Raw genomic sequence first — 18055 nt, 5'->3', positions numbered from 1 at the left:
CTGGGGTGACTATGATTTGAAAATGATCATCTATACAGACCAATCTACACAGATTCCTACCAGTAGCCAAACACCTCTTTTGCCAGAAAAATCTGGAAAAATACATAAACCTGAAATATTTACTCTGTAATCCTTAAATATTTATAAGTATAAGCCTTAGTATTTTTGAGAATGTTAATAATGATTCAGCAATAATAATTTTTTTATAATAATAAAAGGTTCCTGCTACAAGAGAAAACCCTTATTAAAAAAGGAACGTTCCCTTTAAAATTAGCATTTTAATTACATGCATCACTATTATTGTAGCTGTCTACAGAACTTTTTGATGGCACAGTTGCAAGCAAAAGGGCATCAAATCTATTAGTGTAATTCCAATCTATCAGAATTAATAAGTGATAAGATGAAGAAAGAAAATTTGATTTCATGCATACAAACACATCATTTCAGCAATTTTTTTAATTGGTTGATTTTTTCTCCTCATTTTGTAAAATTATGTTCATATTTTGACTAGTCAGGAATGATCAGAATTGCATCTGATGTAAACTGTTTGGTTTTAGCTTTTGCCTTATACCAGATATACATACATTATCATATTAAATCCATAAGGTCATACTTGTTAATTTTCAAAACTGTGTGCACTAAATAGACAAGGATCAGAATCTACTGTAAAGTTACAGTTTATAGGATCATGTTGATTACATTAGGTATATGAACACACCAAAAAGAAACCAGGCCCTTCCCATGACTCCTTAATATTGTGCTACACTGTTAGCATTTTCTTTCATTATTATCCTCTTTCTTCTTAAGATGTACCACATATGAAAAAATCTCAGATTTCAATTCTTATAACTTGTTTCATTTACTCGTCTTTTCAATATGTATCTGCAGTTGAAACTAATTAACTAAAACTATCTTCCTTTACACAAGACCCTGATCCCACTTCTTAACTTACAGGTATTTAGGACACAGATGAGTACATATTTGACAGAAAAGTGAACAAAAATATTTCTATATTTTTGTATTTTCTGAAAATAGCATTATTTCTCAATTCCCTAGTATCATCTCCTCCTAGAAGTTTCAAATTCTAACGAATCAACAGATGCAAGACTCCAGTCAACACTGCTTACTACTCACTAAGGTAACAGAAGGATAAAAAGGCTAACACCTGCTGACACATAAGCATTTGCAACTTTAAAAAATCAAGCAGCTACTAATATTATTTTAATCACAAGATGAGGAATCAAAAATTCTTAAGGGAAAGTATTCAAAACCAGAAGTGTATGCTATTGCATGACACTTCTTAAAATTCATACTTAAGAATACTCTTAACCCTTTATTACTACAAAATAACACACACCTGAGGAATATCATCATCCTGGGAAAAAGTTTCTCTTCTTCAACTGAAAACACCTTATTAAACAGCCACTGAAAAATCAGAAGAAACTGAAAGTCTTCTCCCAGCAAACGTAGATAATCTTATCATTGTAGAACAAGTTCCTACAGAACATAGTCGTAAGATAACTATCAGCAACACCATGGAGCAGCCACTGTGATCAGGTATCTGTAGCATTTTGGTTTAATGCATGAAAGATGTCAGTAGCTGAGTTTGTGTCTTTTTTTTTCTTTAGCTTTACTTATGTATTCAGCATATGTGATTTTGTTTGAAATAACAATTTAAAAAATCACACAGACTTCACTCACCGGGAAGAAACATTAGTTCTTTCCTATTATTTTTAAAGCTTGCATTTAAGTAGATCTAGTATGTCAGAACTAAATTTGCTAGTATCTTTTCCCGTGAAAGCATACTTGTAAAAGTAAAAGAGGGTAATTTATTAGAAAAATGTAATAAAAAATTTTTCAGCAAAGTTAAGTCTAAATCCTAACTCAATATATACTTCTGGAAAAAAAACAAAACCAGAAAAATTATTTCAATATTTCGTATTCTGACTTTGCAGTGAGACTGACCCAAGGCAGGTAAGAAGATATTCCTCTTCAGTACTGAAAGCACTGTATTCGCACCTGGGAAAGCAACTTTGCCACCATGGAGTTCAACAGGGATTTCCCACACCTCAGAGAGTATCTGAGCCAGTAGGATAGACAACATCACTGGGAAAATCGCTCGAAGGCTCTCCTGCTCCTGATCCTGCTCCTCAGCTTTATACCACCAACTTAATTGGACCAGATAGAATACTGTTAAAATGAAAAATATACTGCAATGAAAGAAATTAAAAGCTTAATCAGGTAGCTTTGTTTTTTCTTTCTCTCTGAACGCTGAGCTGAAAAAATCGTCATACTTGTTGGTGGCCTTTTCTGAAGGATTCTGTGAAATTCTAAAATTCATTTGTCCAAACAGCATAATTCCCTAGCAGAACTTAAGGGGATTTTCTGTAAGCTTATAATGTGTGTAGTTACAATAAGCAAAAAGTAACAAAAATGACATGAATTATCCTTGACTCTTTCATTATTCGCCATGCAGGTCAAAAGACACATGGATATGCCAAACTGTAAGGAGCAAGTTCCTTTAGGTAGCCCTGCTTCAGCAAGGGCCTTTAGATCAGATGACCTCCAGAATCTCCCTCCAACTTCAGCCATCTTGGGATTCTGTGACTGCTATGGCATAACATCTCTTTTTGTCAACATAAATGGGCACATAAATAATAATTCCTCAGTTGATTTGAATACCTCGAATCATTTACAGATTTCAGAGGTCAAAAAAGTGGTTCTTAAAAGCTTTCTTCTGCCCTGTACTTCCTGCATTAGACTACATATAGGATGTATATATATAGTGTGCATGTATATTCACTTACCAAAAAGTCTGTTCAATATATGCTTATACATACATATATTATATATACATACATGACATTAGGCAAGAGGAGGTGCAATAAAGCTTCTCCTGAAAAGTCTAATTAACTTTTGTTTTTGCAATTGAAGGAATTATTACACTTATAAGTATTGCTGACATTTTCTTAACTAAAAACCCCAATTAAAATTAATTCCCATATTCTTGAATCAGTTAAATTGAAACAAAGGTACTGAAAATACAAGACTAAAAATAGGATAACATAGCAAGTAGTAACACTGTGGGAGATTACAAGTTTAGGGGGTTTTTGTTTATAATGTATTATACTGAAGGAAGCATCCAGTATTTTTTAGGTATAGTCTCCACGGATCACTGTTACCCAGCTTGCATGCCAACAGCAAGAACAGACATGAAGGATTCAGGAGACCTTTATCACAGGTTAAGAAAGAAGTATTGCAGTAGCAATATATTTTCTTGGTCATCAACTGTAGAACTGCATGACAAGTTGCAGTTTAAGAGTTTTGCAAACAGATAAACTAAATCTAAGTAAATCAAAGAGCTTAACCAAGTGGTTACTGATTTACTGATGATTTAAAGCTATAGTGGAATAAAACTCCAGCTGTCTAGTGACTCTTCTACAGTTCAATCCTTAAATGAAGAAGCTCTGATCTGGTTAACTTCAGAGCAATAGCATCACCTGCCTGCCTTTTTTTGTGAATAGGAAGTAATCGATCATTTTTGTTAGCTGGAAAATAAATAAAAAAGATGTTAAAGGCAAACATGTTTCTTCAGCAAACTTGGTGAAAAGCAAGCTAATTTAAGGATTTGCTTAAAAAATCTATACTCTCACACTTGTTTGAAAGTGAACTAGCTTCCCAAAAACCAGAATGAAGTGCTCTACATCTAACTTGAAATAGAATGCCTCAGTTTCTTGCTGGTTTTTTTTTTCTGCTGGAAGCAGCAGTTCTAGGGAGGGATTACTGAAAAGCAGTGCTTCTTTCCTGATGCATATAAACTCTATATCTTTTAGGGAACAAATTATGTTGAATGCTACAGAGAGAGAGAGAATTTATCTGCTATCCATTTGAAATTTGCTATGTAATTTTACGTCCTTCTGTTGGATTCTTTTTTTGTTCTACAGTTGTGTTAGTCAGAATGTACATAAATTAGCCTTTTAATGGACAATTTGACCTAAGAGTTCAGTGAAAGGGATTTAAAAATGATCCTGGCAATCCAGACATTTTGTTCTGACAATATTACCAACTTCTGTTGTAGCATTAGTACACAGTTGAATTGCATGGCATATGTACTCAAGTTGGTAAGGCTTAAATTAGCAAGCCATTATGTAAGCAAATTTTAAGCATAATTTAAAGGAACTAAATGACAAACACCCTGTAAAAACAACTGACATCCAATTAGGGAAATGTTTCCAAGTTGTCTTTCTTTTCAAGTATAAATCACTGACATTATACTAAAATGAAAACAATTTCAGTCAATGCTAGATTAGAAATGTGACTTTCTTCACCACTGGTTATGGACATTATTTTCTGCAATCACATACTACTAAGTTTGGTGAAATCGATTCTCATATATTTATAATGTATTTTACATCCTGATTTCGTACCAGTTTTCTTTTACATGTGTAAACAGAAAAATGAGTAGCAAACTCCTCTACTCTGCACAACTAACATATCTGGAAAACACACAGGAAAATGGTGACAAAATTTTTTTCATCATTTGCTCCCAATTCTTTTCACTTTAAATTCAATCAAAAATTGTAACCCTAATGAAAACTGTAGAATGGTAGACTGATTGCTATGGATAAATATATGGCTTGATCTGGAACACAGACCTTCCACTAATTCTTTCAATGTCATACAAATTTTGCTTAGCTCAAGACACCCACAGCACCTCACAAAATATTTAAATTTTGATCAAAAAAAATACATTTGCTCATTCAAGATCATTTTCGTAGACTAAAATGTATCTCCACTTCTATAAAGAGAAAGAAACAGAGCTGTACAACTTCATGTATCAGGTGTTTACAAAGGAAATACGTCTTTTTGCATGATCTAGCCAAACACCGGGGAAAAGTTTTACAGGAATGATGCAAGGGAAAAAGTTGTATTTTCAGGTGGTTTTTTGCTCTACAAGGCTGTGGTACCGCTGGAGGGAAGAACAGTGGCAGCCAGGCCAGCAGGAAGACTGAGGCAGGGCTCTGCCCACACCTTGCCAAACCATGGAGAAGCACCAGCTGGACATTTTCCTGACTTGTCCACTGCCCTAACAACCACAATATTTCACATCACATGGGAGAGTGAATGGAATAGAGAGAAGTAACTTACACCCGTTACCATTTTGGCAATTAAAATGCTGGTATACGGAACATAACTAGAATACATACAGAGTGAAAGTGTAGACACTCTACACGGAACTAAAACTACCTGGAACATTGTACCAAATTAGAAGCAAGTGGTCACTCTTGTCAGCTTTTTCTTAAGCACCTGCCTGACTTCTTTCTGAAATGCTATCTCACATAACATCCTGTACTAATAATATTCTGCTTTCTTTGAAAGTATATACAAATGCTCAGTGATTACGGCGAAAGCTCCAGTTTTAACATTTTATTGGGTTATTTTTCCTTCCAAGAAATAAAATGAAATAGATTCCCAAGGCTTTACTCTAAGGATTGCAGTTGTCTTTCTCCAAGCCAGGAACATTTAGGGCCAAGTTACACCCATGCAGTCTTATGTATTCACTATCCTCTAGTTTGAACGCTATTCTTTAAAATTTCTACATTTCTACATATCAATTCCATATGCTAGATATCAACTATAATTGCTTTATCTTTTGTCCCCCTAATCTCTCTAACTTTCTCTCACATGAGCATGTTTCCATTTCTTGGATCATCCTCTGCTTGACTTTTTTTGTGCCTATCGGTTAGTATTTGTCAAAAATGGGTAACACGTGGTACAAAACATCCCAGGCAAGGTATCATAAATTCTCCAGCTCTGCAGGAGATACTTAGAAACTACGATAGCATTTGACTTTTCCTGAGCTTGGCACTTTGGTAAGTCACACTTCATCATCCTAATGCACCCCTGACTTCTAGGAACTTGGTGCATGTGTTTTGTATTAATATGATTTATTGTGGTAATAATTCACATGGAGACAACAAGGATAAATATGTTGAAAAAGTTTTTACTAATATGAAACTTGCCAGATAATTTTTTTTGGTAGTTTGTTCCTAATATGTAGATTAGTCAGGAGTGTTGAGCCACTGAAAATAATTAACAAATAATATCTTTCTCATGTTGCTCTATATTAATTATACCAACTGTTCTGCTTATAAAACATCCTATTTGCTAGGTATGTATTAATATTTTGGAATTAATTAATATATATTCCATTATCTTTCAGAGACAGGCACTGCTAAAACAATGGCGCTTTATAGAATTGCTCCCCACGTTCCTCACAAAACTGAACTAATTATTGGATACTCTCCCTCTGACTACCACTAACTTTTCAGCTGTAAAGAGATGTAGCTCATCACACCATAGAAGATACTTTCATATACAGTATTATTATTAGGCCATTTTCTTGGTACATGGAAGCTTGGAGTTCAACACAAGAAAACCTAGACCAAGACAAGTGCAAACAATAAGGATGTATTTAAGTGGACTTAGGACAATCCAAATGAGTCATGTATGCCTTCAGAACACATCTTCAGAGCTCTTTAGTGCAATGGAGTCTGTTTTCTGGATTCCAATGATATATTTCAAAGATGAACACCTAAACTGTCCTCTCATCAAAAACACAATCTCTCCTGCATGCAGACACTATAACAATTTCAGTTATTTAGCAAAGTTTGTGTTCCAAACTGAAGGGTGAACGATGCCTAAAGCATATAAGGAGGTCAGGTGAGGTTCATCTGAATTGCTTTCCAAAACTTAGGTGGCTAAATTGTGCCTAAGTGGCACTGATGGGATTTGAGACTCTTGCTGTTTCTGACCCTAAAGAAGACTCTGTTGCAAGTGCACTAGTGTTTCAATGCACCCCAGCAGATGCATCAATGATGCACTGCTTTAATAAAAAAATCAGTATCAAGTTGAAACTTCTCTCACACTATCCTAAGCCATTTAGATGAACAGAATAGAAAAGATCGGGAACTCCTGGATTATTTCAGCACTTTATTCAGAGTACCACACAGAAAACGGGGGAATGAAGCCATATCAAGTTCTATTTCATAGCCATTGGAAAAACATCCATGCTCTCAGAACACTACTGCCACAGAAAAAACCTACTGCAATATGCAGGTGTGATAGAAATAATTTTCTCTGGATGTTAAATAGCACTAAATTTACACTTGTTTCAGCTAAGGTGCCAGCAAAGCTGACTAATTCCCATTACTTAATGATCCAAATTAAAATCTGGAATATCACCTTTTGCAGAGCTGCCCAAGAGGTGGTAAATGGACTGCACTGTTCTGCTCAAGTACCCCCACCTTTTTGCTATGCAGAGGGTGCAGAGACGAACAGGGAACTATTTCAAATAGTTGTTTCACCTATTTCAAATAAGGCACAGGCATTAGTAGTGAATATGCCTGCACTTGATCCTAAAAGTTCTGCAGATTTTTGAAATGGTAACTATGCATTCAAAAAGGATGCACTCCACTTCACTACAGTGCTCACTACACTTCTGGCCAGTTTGAAGAGGTTTTACTTTACCTACACATATTAATGCAAATGTAAATAAAAAAACTGATTTCACAAGAATTCCCTGAATTTCTGCCACAGCCAGAAATGAAACACAGCAAACCATGTAAAACAATGTAAAATTATGATTAAAATACTAAATTGGATTTCCTGAAGCTGATGGAAGGATCTTGTATGCAAAAAGTCAAAATTGTTAACTAAAATTGTTAACTAAATAAAATTTTACTAGTCTTTACTGCCTCCTCTACTTCTTAGCCTAAAAATAACAAATATTTCTCAGTTCTTAATTTCTTTTGTTGTTATAATTTTGACAATAGTCTTGAGTTTCCTTGTTGAGCTATCTTTAAAGCCTATGTTCAGCTAAGGATGGGCAGGGCCTGGGTATTAGGATTCCTGGTTTTCCCCCCTCCCCTGTGGATGATTTTAAAATTTCAGTTCAGTTTTTCACATTAATATGTATCCCAGTTAGCTAACAACATTATAATAATAAATTATAAAAAGCATGTATTCTAACCACTTTGTCCTCCTTTGGGAAAGCATCCAAGGAAGCAGAATAAAAAGAGAAAAGAAAAAAAAGAAGAGAAAAAGAATAAAATAGGCAAGTATTAATAGACAGATTTTAAAGAAATGCAATTCTAGTAACTCTCTATGAAGAGATAAAAATATAAAATTAAAAAAAAGAGCTTTAAATAAAAAGATGACATTACCGCATATGTTGTAAACATGTTTTCCCACCCTGACCCACAGAAGCATAAACAATGTGACAAACAAAAGGCAAGTTACAAATGAATGGACACTCTTCCATTTCTGTGATTTGAAACAATGGGTGAAAAATAATTCAAATATATTCAATTTTTTTTCTGAGTAAAGATAAGCTGTATCACATGCATTCTAATTAATAGTATAATGTGACGTATTAAAGTAAACTATATTTTCAGAGTTGCTCTAATGACACCACCTGCAGGTGATGCAACGTAATGCATCTATTTATAGTAATATATGAACATTGGAAGTTTTCACATATAGATATGTAAATTTTTGTCCAATTCACCTATATAGATTTTTTTTTCAGAATGTGAATTTAATTTAATGAACTAACAAGTACATCAAGGCTATGGAAAACTTCTAAAATAAACCTGAAATGCATTTTTTGAGGGTAATCTCAGATACCCTTCAGTTTTGTGGACAGCTACTGCAGGTAACCGCATGCAGATCAGAGGGAGAAAGATTCAGTCACCTGCCTGAAAGTAGAATACTTAACCCAGATTAATCAATAGTTTATTTTATAAGAAAATTTAAAATAAATTGACATAACGCTTTCAGTGTGCTAAGAAAAGTGGTTGAGACTTTCTTCTAACCAAAAATTGACTGACTTTATGTAAAAGAAATCTATAAATGTATATGAAAAGCTCTACAAAAAAAAATGTAAAATTAAATAAGAGGTCAATAAAAAGTTATTAATGTGGAGTTGTACCTGAGCAAAAGGGTTTCTTCTTTCATTCTATGAAAAACAAGTATAGTTTTTTCAAACCATCACTCAGTAGAACTATACACTACTATAAGTTTTTGTTTTAATTAACTCTGTGAATCCCAAGTAGCTCCACAATCATTAAATACATTATTTTACTTTATACACACCTCATAATGAAGCAATAAATGAAACATTTAAGTAAAATGAAGCATGAAATGCCAAACTTAAGGTGAACAATCTGCAGCATGACAATGTCAAGGAGGCTTTTTCTTAAGAGTGCACATCAGGAGACTTACATTGTTTGATCGCAGAGAGACACGACCTCCACATCGAGCACAAAACTTGGTCCGGCAATAAGAGCATAAATGGCCACAACCATCTGCAAATTTTGTTTTATGACAGATTCCACATGTTGGAGCATCATCCTTGTGCTCTCCCTGGTAACGGCGGGCTTCTTCCCCTATCTTTCTTACTTGCTCTTTATAGCTTTCAAATTGTTGATGCAACCTCCTGCATAGATGAGAAAAAAGTTTATATAGCAAGAATAGGAGGAAAGACCACTACTGTGTATTTCTTTCTTTCAGTTTGCAACACTACCTAATATTCTTGGCATGTTCACAACACTAAATGTACGTCGTATCAAATAGACTCTGCACATGAAAGAATGTATAGGGCAGTCTAAAGGAAAAAAAAAAGACATTTATTCTTATAGGTTTACTTCAAAGATCATGAGCAAATCATTTCACTTGATCAGAAATTGATGCAAATGCATAGCGCTGAACAAGACTGTCTACCATTTACTGAATAAAAGAAATAATTGGCTGCAGAAATTTGAATTGCTTTGTAACCAACTTTATTTATACAGTAGGTGTAATAAAAATATGTAAATCAATCTTCAGTTACAGTGTTTTAAAAATCTAAATTACTAACACATATAACAACTATTTCAAAACACACTCTACAATCACAGACTTTATAAGAATATGAGAACATCTTTTTTACTTCAAATCTATATATTAACAACCTGTTGTGTTTTCTTTTGTTAAGTATGGGAGACTACTTAAGGTTTGCTATCCCTAATTACAGACATTTCTTCCAGTTTAGCTGCAGGAGTATAAAGAAGTATTAGCAGATATAGAGATTCCTAAGATGAAGATTGGTGTCTAAAGAAGTACCTCTTCTCTTCCAGCTGCCCCAAATAACAAACACCTTGACACTATGTCCACCAATTTGTTAAACATGTTGCTACACAAATGACCCAGCTCCTAATCACCAGCTCAGAGAATAGAACTCGGCCCTCTAGCCTTCACTTCCCTTTCTATAACTCAGGAATAATAATAATAATAATAATAATAATAATAATAATAATAATAATAATAATAATAATAATAATAAACTCAGTGATAAAGTCTTTCTTATCATAGTTACATTATCCCTGAGGAAAAAAATGTTCTCTGGTTTGTTTCTATGAGATTTTGCTGGCAAAGCTGACATTGCAGAGGGGAACCAGCTAAAGGTCCAATCCAGGTCTTCTCCTGAACATGGCTGCATACTGCAACTGTTCTTTAGGCATCTGTAGTGGGTTTCTGTGGCTGAGTTTTTGTAGCAGGGGGGGCTACAGGGGTGGTTTCTGTTAGAAGCTGCTAGAAGCTTCCCCTTCCCATGGAGCCAATGCCAGGACAGGCTTCCTGCCACTGGCCAAGGCCAAGCCAATTAGGAGTGACAGTAATACCTCTGTGATCATATATTTAAGAACAGAAGGTTGTGCACAGAAGGAATTCCAGTCAGGAAGAGCAGAGTGAGAACATGGGAATAACATAGACACCAAGGTCAGTGCAGAAGGAGGGGTAGGAGGTGCTCCAGGCACCGGAGCTGTGGCCCCTGCAGCCCGTGGTGCAGACCTTGGTGGAGCAGCTGTGCCCCTGCAGCCCATGGAGGACCATCAGGGTGCAGAGACCCACCTGCAGCCCGTGGAGGAGCCCGTGCTGGAGCAGGTGGATGCATGAAGGAGGCTGTGACTCCATGGGTGTGGGGGGGCCAAGACAGAGCAGGGTCCTGCTATAGACCTGCAGCCCGTGGAGAGGGAAACTCACACTGGAGTAGCTTTTTCCTGGGTAGAACTTGTGGCCCCTGTTGGGGACCCACACTGGTACAGCTCATTTGTGAAGGACTGCACCCCATGGAGGAGTCACCCACAGGACAGCAGTTTGGGAAGAACTACTGCCCAAGGGATGGGCTCATGCTGGAGAGGTCCATCAAGGACTGTCTCCTGTGGGAGGGACTCCACAGGAGCAGGGGAAGGACTCCTCTCTCTGAGCAGCAGCAGAAACCACAACTGAACATTAACTCCCATTCCTGACCCCCTGCACCACAGGGGGGGAGGAGGGAGAACATGGAAAGAAGGAGGAGTGGGGAGAAGGTTTTTTTAAGACTGTTTTATTTCTCACTCTTTGGCTTTTATCCTGTTAGTAATAAATTTAAGTACTATCCCCACTTTGAGTCTGTTTTGCCTGTGAAGGTAATCAGTAAGTGACCTCTCCCAGCTGTTACCTCAACTCACGAATTCTTTGCTGTTTTGTTTTTTTTTTTCTCTCTCCTCTGTCCAGTTGCGGAGGGAGAGTGAGGGAGTGGCTTTAGTGGGTACCTGGCATTTGGCCAGGGGAAACCCACTACATCACCAAATTCGATGTTCACCAGATCCCTCTCAGTGAGCTAACCCATGAACCTGAATCAACATAAAATTAATTCTCCTACCCAAATAAAACCCCAAACCAGAAATTGCATCATTTTGCTTATGGATTTGCTCTGCTCTGAGCAGGAAACTGGAGACCCAGGATGAATGTAGGACATGAGCTCCTGAATCCAGAAATTAAAGGGATCTCTAAAGGGCAGGATCACCCCTTTTAAAGCAGCAAGCTCAGCTGTCATGAAGCTTAGTTTACTTCACCCAACCTGAAGTTTAATTTAAAAGGATGATATTTTAGCTGTTAACTATCTTATTAGTCATCAAATCATACAAGAAAGAAAAATTTATTTAGGTGCACCAGGACAGCACTGCAACTCCTGACCTGTCATGAGCTTGGGCAAAGACCTCAGGCAGCCCAAGAGGCAGAATCCAGTAGGGCATTCGGAACAACCAGGTTTTTCACCATGCTATGTGGAACCCAGGGTTCTTACCCACTTTTCCAGATGTTGCTTTAAATCTACATCTCCACGGACAACATTTTAAAAAATCATGAGCAGCTACAGTGATTATTAAGAGAAACGGGGAATCTAAAGTTTAATAAAAGGAAACAGTAGGTGCGTTATCTAGAAAGTTGTTGGTGATATCTTTTATCTCCACTATCTGTTTTGAGCTACCCACTTCCTTAATTAGCACTGAGACTCACACCATTTAACCAAGGCACTTTTAGTGACACGATTTCATGTTTCTGCGGGCTTTTGTGTGTGGGGGGGTGTGTGTGGTGAACTTGTCTGGACTTTTAAGATGCAAGTAATCAGTGTTTTTTTGTATGAAATACTGTTTTAGTGAAGTGGATATTTTTACTTTAACATGATACTCAAGCCTAAAAATTACAATTTAACTTGACTCAGAGGAATCATTGTAGAGTAGACATAATTCAGTTGGACAGGAATATCAATGCTTGTAACTACATAAATTAACCAGCACTCACACTAAAACCAATGACTTCACATGGGCACATTCTAGTGAGGATGCAGCAACAGCAAAAGCTAAGCAGCAAAATAATCTATTCTCCCTCACTACAAACATGATGCATTATACTTAATGCTTTATACTAATAAAAAATTTGGCAGGAGTAGCAAAGGGAATTTTTTTGTCTTTTTTTCTTTTTTTACTTATCTACTTTAAAAACCTTTGCAGTATTGAATAAGATGAGAAAAGTGTGTCAAAGAATTAGGCAAAATACTGGAGACACTTAGTACTTTTGGACATATAACTGGATTACACATATGAATTATCTTACACAGCTACTTACTTATGCATAGAAACAAAGACATTCAGAAATTTGTATAATATTTAGCTTAAAGAATGCAATTAAATAATGGAAAGGTCTGTAGGTAAATTTCCTATTACATCAAATATTCTATTAAAAAATGGAACCATGGAAACTAAATTCAGTTCTCGTCCATGAAAGCAAAACCAAAAGCCCTGGCTGCTTGCAAACGTGAAAAGGCAAGATAACAGTAAGCACTGCCCCTTTTCCTGTTCTTTTCCATTTAGACCATCTGCATTTGAATTTTTTTCTATCTCATATGAAGCTTAGGAATTGTATTAATACGATGATGTTTTGTCCTTCTATGTGCACCAAGGGGTAGATGAACACAGAGCAACCAGGCGAAACTTAAGTGAGATGAGATTTCAGTTCTTTATAAATAAGCATCACTTATTTAGAGATTTGTTAATTTCTACATCCGGGTAAGACCCTTTTTACCATGAGGGGTTCAAAAACTTTATCCTGCATGTCATACACAGCACTACTGAGTAAACTCTAATATTTTATAGAATAGGAGGAAATGACTGCAGATTTCAGAGAGCAGAAAGAATCTTATCCAGCTCACAGCAGGCCTCATTCAATTAGTTCTTTTTTAACCACTCTTTCTACCTTTTTGAGGAAAAAGCTAGGTTTCTGTATCTCTGGCTATTCTCTAACAGTAGCAGTAAATCCCTCGCAACAGTTTTGCCTTATACAGAAGTATATTAAGTATTAAGCAAGCACTAAAATACAGATGGATGTTTTCCAAGATTGCTCCTTGACTTTCAGGCTATAGAGCAAATTTTCATCAGATGTAAGGAAAATGTAATTTTATTAAATATTCCTTAGTGTAGACAAGCACCTAAAGGTTAGGCTAAAGACTTAATAACACCATTTGATACAGTGGTTTGGCAGACCCTTGAGGCAGATACCAATCCAATCTTCTCTGACAGAAGGAGCAACCAGGCTACTATATAAGAGGCATATATGCATATATCCACACAATTTTTTTCATACATCCTAAAATTCATCTGGTTCCACTACTAAGCTCAATGGCACTTGAAGGATAAGTTTACTCTGATGACACTGTTGCCACACTTCACTTGTGCAGACCTCGCACCACTTCCAACAAAACAGCTGCATCCATATAAGCTGGCTTGGCTGGGGAGGGTGCCTGCTATTTCACATTCACAGGCATGACACATATGTATGATCAAAAACAAAGGTCATACTATGGGAGAATCTTCAGGTACATCAAATCTCATGACTAAAACAAAAGCTGTTGCTCAGATTCTGGAAGAGACTAAGCTGCTTGGAGAGGCACATCAGCCTAAGGACCTTTCCACATATACATGAGAGGTTGGTATCACTACCCATAGTGCACAAAAAAAAATATGCAGTTTTTATGTGCACAGTGAAAGACTTAACCTGTTCACCTTTACTGCACACACATAACTCAATACATGTTAAGGTTTCTAGAGTTTTTTCCACAAGAAAACACAGTGGCTTCCTCCTCCCTTTTTCTTCAAGGACATTTCACAAAAAATCGGCTTTAGCTATGTGTCATACACGTACCATATTTTCATCTGAATATTCAGTATTTTACTTCGACAGTGTAAACTAGTAAAAGAAATGCTGATAGGCAATTCTGCAAAGCTTTACTCATATCTTCATATACTTCTCAAAACATGCAAGCCTTGGAGAACACTCATCTTACACAACCTAAACCTTTCAGACAGTTCACTGATATAATTAGGAGGACAAACAATGGACATTGAGGCCATTCATAATATTGGCTGATTAGAAAGGGGTGTATCAAGCCACACAGAAGTTATCATTTCTGTTGTTGGGTTCTGTGGAGATGGACCAAGATGTATATCTATACTCTGCAGTCATCTCCACTAAGCAGATATTAAAACTGAAATCCAACAATGTAATATTTTTAAGACACTATGTTATTGTTTTTTTCCTATTTTAAATTCCTACGTTTAAAATGTTTTAAATATCTATCTGAAATATTTGCAGATATATGCTGAAGAGTAGAAAGTTACAGAACCTTGAATTTGCATATTTATGCTCTGTCTGTAGAGATTTTATAAAAATGACAAAGAATTGGGTCTCTTTTATGTGCAGTTACATTTAAAATGATTTTTAAACGTAGGATGGAACTACACTTTTCACTTCCTTAGAAATCCAGCAGATGGCACTGCAGATCGCATTTTCACTCTCCCGAGTTCAACTCGATTCAGTCTTGAAATTGAACACCTGATGTAATGTTATAAAAATATTATGCCCTGTCATGAGTTCATGTTAGTAGAAAAAGTCCCACCTTCTAAATGGCATAGCCTTAAGTAACTATCTACCGGTGGCTACTGCATGTATGAAAAAAGCTTAGTAAAATGCAGTATTTTGTCCCATGCCACAGACACATGATCACACAGAGTTCAAACAAGTTTCTCCATAAGATAAGCGGGGCTCTTACCAATTTCTGTTCTTAGCATTCTTTCTTTTTATGATAAATTTTAAAAAATGCAAGCAATAATATTTAGTATGCCCAGGAGGGCAACAGCTACATCTAAAAACCTGTTGGCAAATTTTAGGCAGCGACGTTGAAGCTGTGACCTGAAAAAACACTGTTCAGCTGCTCTGTAAAGCTAGAATTAGCTCAGTCTCACCGAATGCCTTCCAGCACTGAAGGTACTAATCTCACAGAGGTGTTCCCAGAGGGAGCAGTGTGGCATCTAGCTTTTGCCTCAACCCCACTAGCACCTTAGCTGGGAAAAGCTGTCATCTTGTCATGCTTTATGGGAATACATGCTTTAAACAAGAAAGCCAAGACAGGAAACTGTACAAGCTGCTGTGGATAGTTTTGTCTGAGTAAAGGAAAATGAGGAGTTTATGAGGCATCTGCACAGTTGACTAGAAGAACACTGAAGTTGTATGGAGAAGTCTAGATATATTTTCTGGTTACTTCATGAATCATCACATGACATATAAATCTGTTATTAAAATTTATACCCTCTGCAAAATAGGACAAATTAAGGGTAAATAGTAAACAAACATATCTAACTCATCCTGTTCACACATGCTTGAGGTAGTAATATTATTCTGTTAGCATATTTGAAGTTCAGTATATTTTTTAATTTTTTGGGGTATGCTGCTTTTTTAGCACAGATAATACTTGGTTTGGTTATTTTATAAAGATCAAATAACTGCTGAATGTGCTCATATTGCAAAATATTAGACTTGTGAGTGAATTTGGGTGCTAATATTTCTTTATTATTGCTATTACTGTACTTTTTTATTCAGTGTGAACTGCCATTTTAAGAGCAAAGTACAGTATTTGTCTGTAAAAAAATGCTTATAAAGGTAAGCAAGAAGTGGTTCTCTATAAGTTTTGAAACAGGTAGGACAACAACCAATCAACTAATCTTTAGAGCAAAAAAGGCTATATTTCTTTAAGAAAAGTACAAGCATTAATCAAAGGACTGCAAATGAAAGAGTTAATGGCTTCCATATCCATATTTTCTCCTGCACAAACTGTCTGTTTGTAGCCCCTTTGCTATTACCTATTGTCCAACTCATCACTTTTCTGTGACTTACCACACATTTGACCTTTCGCTATTCGTATTTCTTGTAGGTCTCATCTCTCCCTCCTACACATTTTTTAATAAATATATCATAATGACTACTATATACAACATATATTATAGCATGTACTATATCCTATAATAAAAATAACAAATATTCCTCAAAATCTCAGATTGTACCTGGTCTGAAGGTTTCTTCATTCAATTCTATTATTCTCTTAATTTGGTCTTCATCTGCTGCCCATGACATTTTTCACCTCACCAGCAATCATCTGACTCCTGCTGGGCATCAGCCTTTTCTCCTCCACATGCCAAGATCTCTTCTTCCTCTCTGTTTTATTGGTGCAAACACAAATCTCACAGGTCAGTCTCTCTACCTCACATTTGTCTCCTTCCGTCCAAACTGAAATGTTTGGCATAGATTACTGACTCCTGTCATAGTTGACCTGTACATCAAACTTCATAAACTGAAATAGGGATTTCCTTGCACCTCCAGCAAACCTTATCACTCTCTCCATTCTGCTTTCCTCTCGGAACCAATAACCACTATGCTACACACTGGACTCAGACCTATTTACACCTTCACCTAAAATGTTATAAGTTGTGGAGACTAATTTTGCAAATTAAAACCGAACCAAAACAACAAAAAAAAACCTCTTAAACTAAACAAAACAAGAGAAAACAAAACAAAACAAAACAAACAAAGTTTAACTGATTTCATATCCATCCAGCCTAGAGTCAGCTATCACCAGCTCATCCCTCAATTCCTCTTCTTGTCAGTGTATGCCTGTCCTGCTGATAGTCTAATCACAATTCTGCAACAAATATAATTTAATTTATTTTACCTCTCTCTTTGTATTCCTGTGATGAATCTGCTTTTCTACTGCATAAAACATAAATGGCTTATCTTCACCTCCAAAGACTTTGACAGCCTATTTCCATATTGCCTATCATTTCTCATTCAGTACTGAGATGCTCCTGCTCAATTTAAAGTTTCAAGCAAGAATCACAGAATGGTTTGAGTTGGAAAGGACCTTAAAGATCATCTAGTATCAAGCCCCCTGCCACGGGCAGGGACAGCACCCACTAGACTGGGTTGCTTTAAGTCCCATCCAATACAGTCTTTGAGGACTTTCCCTTGTTGCCTCTCTCATGGGAGTATTAGCAGCACCACCATCCCATTATGCTCCTTAAAACTCTCCTTCACCTTCATGCCTACAAAGATCTGGACAAAAATTATGTATGTTAAAACTTTTACTTATCAGGCTAGACAATACAGATTCCCTCATTATTTTATTATTTGCCTAATACTTACAGTGCAGACTGCCCCTGTGGCAAAGATTGCCTTTCTTCCTACATGTGTAAAAACACTCACTCAGAAGGGTTATAGTCCATGATGAGTGCTTCCAGGCAATATGGTAACACCAGTCTCCTAATATGATTCAGAAATTCATGAAGATAATATTTTTAATTTTTTTTCA

General features: G+C 36.3%; 1 protein-coding gene across 48 annotated transcripts in view; it reads right to left on the bottom strand.

Annotated features, from left to right (window-relative positions):
* RIMS1 (regulating synaptic membrane exocytosis 1) overlaps window positions 1-18055 on the bottom strand; it is a 322306-nt gene that overhangs the window by 190836 nt on the left and 113415 nt on the right. For 46 of the 48 annotated variants that reach the window (XM_051777693.1, XM_051777692.1, XM_051777643.1 and 43 more), the window contains exons 2-3: window positions 9286-9499; window positions 8033-8044 (exon numbers count right to left, since the gene is read on the bottom strand). The exons of 1 other annotated variant lie outside the window; for it this stretch is intronic. In XM_051777693.1, the coding sequence (XP_051633653.1) occupies window positions 8033-8044; window positions 9286-9499 (226 nt within the window). The remainder of the gene's footprint in view (window positions 1-8032; window positions 8045-9285; window positions 9500-18055) is intronic. One more of the 48 variants, XM_051777645.1, reaches the window with a different exon arrangement.

The sequence above is a fragment of the Manacus candei genome, unplaced genomic scaffold, assembly GCF_025592945.1.
Source record: "Manacus candei isolate 608988 ecotype Guabito, Panama unplaced genomic scaffold, ASM2559294v1 h1tg000011l, whole genome shotgun sequence".
In the NCBI taxonomy this organism is placed as follows: domain Eukaryota; kingdom Metazoa; phylum Chordata; class Aves; order Passeriformes; family Pipridae; genus Manacus; species Manacus candei.
Note: the sequence above shows the minus strand (reverse complement) of the source record. Positions and strands in the feature narration are given on the sequence as shown.